Source organism: Sesamum indicum, linkage group LG10 (genome assembly GCF_000512975.1).
Source record: "Sesamum indicum cultivar Zhongzhi No. 13 linkage group LG10, S_indicum_v1.0, whole genome shotgun sequence".
NCBI lineage: Eukaryota > Viridiplantae > Streptophyta > Magnoliopsida > Lamiales > Pedaliaceae > Sesamum > Sesamum indicum.
Genome location: NC_026154.1, coordinates 4,951,657 through 4,956,036, shown reverse-complemented (window position 1 = coordinate 4,956,036; position 4,380 = coordinate 4,951,657). Strand labels below are relative to the sequence as shown.

At 43.3% G+C, this 4,380-nt stretch overlaps 2 protein-coding genes across 2 annotated transcripts in view; both read left to right on the top strand.

Annotated features, from left to right (window-relative positions):
• LOC105172079 overlaps window positions 1-596 on the top strand; it is a 1,157-nt gene extending 561 nt beyond the window's left edge. Inside the window, exon 3 of the mRNA XM_011093416.1 lies at window positions 63-596. Coding sequence (XP_011091718.1) covers window positions 63-596 — 534 coding nt within the window. The remainder of the gene's footprint in view (window positions 1-62) is intronic.
• LOC110012697 lies at window positions 612-2,157 on the top strand. Its single transcript, XM_020697247.1, has 3 exons — window positions 612-690; window positions 736-1,050; window positions 1,511-2,157. The coding sequence occupies exons 1-3, from the start codon at window positions 612-614 to the stop codon at window positions 2,155-2,157; spliced, it is 1,041 nt and encodes a 346-aa protein (XP_020552906.1).

The following is a 4,380-nucleotide window of genomic DNA, read 5'->3' as shown; positions in this document are numbered from 1 at the left end:
GTAGGAGAGGTAATATGTGACCAGATAGAGGCAAAGAGGTGTTATAATTTGTCCCTAAAAAGGGCGAAATTACCGAAAAAAGAAGGCGCGAGGATTCTAGCAAGACGGAGTGGCCAAAGCAGATGGAACGGATAGAACCAGTCGATCACAAAGAAATTGAACTTGTGCAAAGAGATCCTAGTAAGAGAACGACGATAGGATCGAAACTAGGTGAATTCGAAAATGTCATGGTCACTTTCCTCAGAAAAAAAGTGGATATGTTTGCGTGGGATCCCACTAATCTCAAAGGGATAGACCCGGGAGTGATAGTGCATCGACTGAACGTCGACCCCGCTGCTCGACCAGTACAACAGAAAAAGAGAACCTTTGGAATAGATAAGAATCGCATTATTGAGGAGGAGGTTAACAAGCTACTAAAGGCTGGGTACGTATCAGAAGTTCAGTACACCGATTGGTTAGCTAACATGGTGATGGTACCAAAGACAGCTGGCAAATGGAGAATGTGCACAGATTTCACGGACCTAAACAAGGCTTGCCCCAAAAACCCTTATCCTCTGTCTCGGATCAATTTGTTGGTGGACTCTACGGCAGGATAGGAGATATTCTCCATGATGGACACATATCAAGGATACCACCAGATCCTCATGGCGACTGAAGATCGCAAGAAGACATCTTTCGTTACAGATAAAGGTATATTTTGCTACAATGTAATGCCATTTGAATTGAAAAATGCAGGGGCAACATATCAAAGGCTGGTGAACAAGATGTTCGCAAGTCAGATCGGAAAATTGATGGAGGTCTATGTGGACGACATGCTCGTTAAGAGTCAAAAAGCAGAAGACCATCTAACACATTTGGAGACGGCCTTCGCGATTATGAGAAGGTATGGGATGAAGCTGAATCCAAACAAATGCACATTCGGGGTTGGAGGAGGCAAATTCTTGGGTTTCATGATTAGCGAACGGGGAATTGAAGCGAACCCAGAAAAAATTGATGCGATCCTGAATCTAAAATCCCCCACATCTGTGAAAGAAGTGCAGAAATTAACAGGTAGAATTGCTTCACTCAATCGCTTTATATCTAAATCAGCATATCGCAATTTACATTTCTTTAAAATTTTGAGAAAGGCCAAAGGGGTTTGAGTAGACTAACGATTGTGAACAAGCGTTTCAAAATTTGAAAGAGTACTTGAGATCCCCACCACTGCTAGTAAATCCTAGAGAAGGGGATACACTATATATCTATCAAGCAGTTTTGGATAATGCTATAAGCTCAGTTTTGATAAGGGAAAGCGATGAGGTTCAGAATTCGGTCTATTATATTAGTCGAATGCTACAAGGCGCCGAGAAAAGGTACACACAAGTGGAAAAGTTGGCATTAGCCTTAGTAGTAACAGCACGGAAGCTACGATCATACTTCCAGTAGCACAAGATAGTCGTGAGGACAAACCAGCCGTTGCGAAACATCATTTCATGACCAGAAGCGTATGGTAGATTGATCAAATGGGCAGTCGAACTGGGGGAGTTCGACATTAGTTACCAGAGTCGGACAGCAGAGAACGCACAAGTACTTGCAGACTTTATGAATGAAACATCAAGCGAGCCACCCCAAGAATCGGGCATCTGGATGCTACATGTAGATGGGTCGGCTAATGCGAATAATGGAGGCGCATGGATATTGATAGAAGGGCCCGGTGGGATCGAGATGGAGATCGTCGTTCGCTTATCATTTACAGTTACAAACAACGAAGCCGAATATGAAGCACTGATTTTAGGCTTAGAATTGGCATATGAAGCTGGGGCTCGCAACCTTGAGGCATACACTGACTCACAGCTAGTCGCAATGCAAATCGAAGGGATGTATGAAGCTAAAGAGAAATCAATGATAGCTTACAAGGAGAGAGCGGAACTACTCATGCAACGTTTTGATAAATGTTCACTTCAGCAGATCTCGAGAGACGAAAACGAGAGGGCAGATTCCCTAGCAAAGTTTGGAGCCCTTCTATCAGGGATAAGAGATAGAGGGATAACAATAATGATCAAGAAGCACCCGGCGACCTCGAATAATGGAGAAATGAATACGATCGAAACTCCACGCGCTGGATCGAAGAAATCATATCTTATTTGCGAGAAGGGAGATTGCCAGGAGACCCATTAAAAGCCCGGAAGATAAGATCCAGGGCACCTAGGTTCGCGCTGATCAGTTCGTAGCTATATAAAAGAATAATGGAAGGGTCGTTGGCAAAATGTTTGAACGAAGATCAGGCCGCTTATGTTTTAAGAAAAATCCATGAAGGGAGTTGTGGTAACCATTTGGGAGCTAGATCGTTGGCTTTAAAAGTACTAAGACAGGGGTATTTTTAGCCTATACTAGGGAGAGATGCAAAGGAATTCGTGCGTACCTGCGAAAAGTGCCAAAGGTACGCATCGCTGATACATAGACCGGCAACACCTATGACACCGATCATGGCCGCCTGCCCATTCGACCAGTGGGGCATCGACATATTAGGACCTCTCCCACCCGCTGAGGCATAGAAAAAATTCATCATAGTGGCAGTCGAATATTTTTCCAAATGTGTAGAAGCAGAGGCAGTTGCGAAAATATCCGAAAGAGAAACGATCAACTTCATCTGGAAGAATATAATCTGCCGGTTTGGAATACCCTGAGTGTTAATATCCAACAATGGAACGCAGTTCCAAGGAAAGAAGATCGTTTCATGGCTAAAAGAGTTAAAGATCCGACAGAAGTTCACTGCTGTTGGCCATCCCCAATCAAATGGACAAACCGAGGTAACAAACAGGACGATCCTCCATCACTTGAAACGAGGCTGGGGTCGAAGAAAGGGTGGGGCGAAGAGCTACCAGGAGTATTATGGGCCTACAGAACGACCCCCCGATCTTCCACAGGTGAGACTCCTTTCTGTTTGATTTATGGTTCTGAAGCTACGATTCCTGTAGAAATCGGGGAAGAATCACAAAGGATCTAGAGATTCGATCCACAGACCAACCAGACCCAAAGAAGCTTCTATCTGGAGATGATAGAGGAAAAAAGAGATGCGGCCCAGGCAAGGATGATATACCACAAAAGCTTGATGCTGAGAAACTATAACAAAAATTTGAAGACTAGATCGTTGCAAGTGGGCGATCTTGTTCTGAAAAAGGTAGAAGTTTCCAAGCATACGGGAAAGCTGGATGCCAATAGGGAAGGACCCTACAAAATAGTCAAGATCCTAGGAAGAGGGACGTACAAGTTGCAAGATATGCAGGGCAAAAACTTGCTACGACCGTGGAACATTCAAAATCTTAGAAAATTCTACGCTTAGGAATGAGACTGGAAAAGGCTGTCCCAACGATCACCACCAGATTTCCTGAATTTCCTGCTTTTTGTAGAAAGCCTGTGAAAGGTCAATTATCTGGAAAAGATTGAATAATCGTCAAATTATTTGGGAAAGATTGAATAATCAAAAATCTATGAAAGACGATTTATCATAAATTTGTATGACTTCATTCGAACATCTGTGAAAGATTATGTATTAACTTCATTCGAACATCTATGAAAGATTGTGTTAACTTCATTCGAAGATAGTTGAAAGATTATTTTGTGAAAGATTGTCATAAATACTCACTTCATGACAAATGTATAGCGTCTCAACGACGTTCAGACAACGGCTCATCCGTGAAGGTCGAAGAAACTTATGGTCTATTACTGATCTGTAAAAGATCAATCAAAGGCCATAGTCATCCATAGGGCTGGATTTTCATTCTGCGAAAGAACAAACACTCTAGCTCGAAAAAGATAGATACGTTAAAAATAAAGATTCATAAGGTCTCAAGATATCATCAAAGACAAAACGAAAACAGTCGTTAACAGGAAGTTATAAATACAGGATTAATTCTCGTCCAGTTCGTCTAAAAGAATAGCGAACTCATCATCAGTAACGGGAGGGGCTTCCTCTTCAGGAAAGGGTTGCAGATTGCCATCAAGACCAGGATCGAGATGTGTGGTATCGAATCCTGATGCAAACCCATTCAAGGTAGATACCTGAGCTTTGCATCTATCGAACCCACGCATTAGGAATTCTGCAGCCTTTATCTCCAAAGTTGACTCGAAAGCAGGAGCCTTCAAAAAATCTCGAGCGGCTTGGAGGCGAGTCTCCCAAACACGATTCAAAAACTCCTCCGAGCGAAGGAAGACTTCTCAACCTTCAATTACCCCTGCGATCCTTCCAGCTGCATGACCGGCATCGAACCCTACCTTCTCACCATCATCGCGCGCTTTGGCGACCTCGGAGGCCATATGGTTCTCCAACTCTTTAATGCGAGCCTCCATAGATGATCGTTGTTTGTCCCATTCGCGTTCGCGAGTCGTGATCTCCGAAAG

Excerpts from the sequence above, each read along its gene's own strand:
- LOC110012697 (XM_020697247.1), top strand. The coding sequence starts at position 612 with ATGGACACATATCAAGGATACCACCAGATCCTCATGGCGACTGAAGAT. Across the intron at positions 691-735 it reads ATCTTTCGTTACAGATAAAG|GGGCAACATATCAAAGGCTG; the intron begins GTATATTTTGCT and ends TGAAAAATGCAG. Across the intron at positions 1,051-1,510 it reads AGAAGTGCAGAAATTAACAG|TCGAACTGGGGGAGTTCGAC; the intron begins GTAGAATTGCTT and ends TCAAATGGGCAG.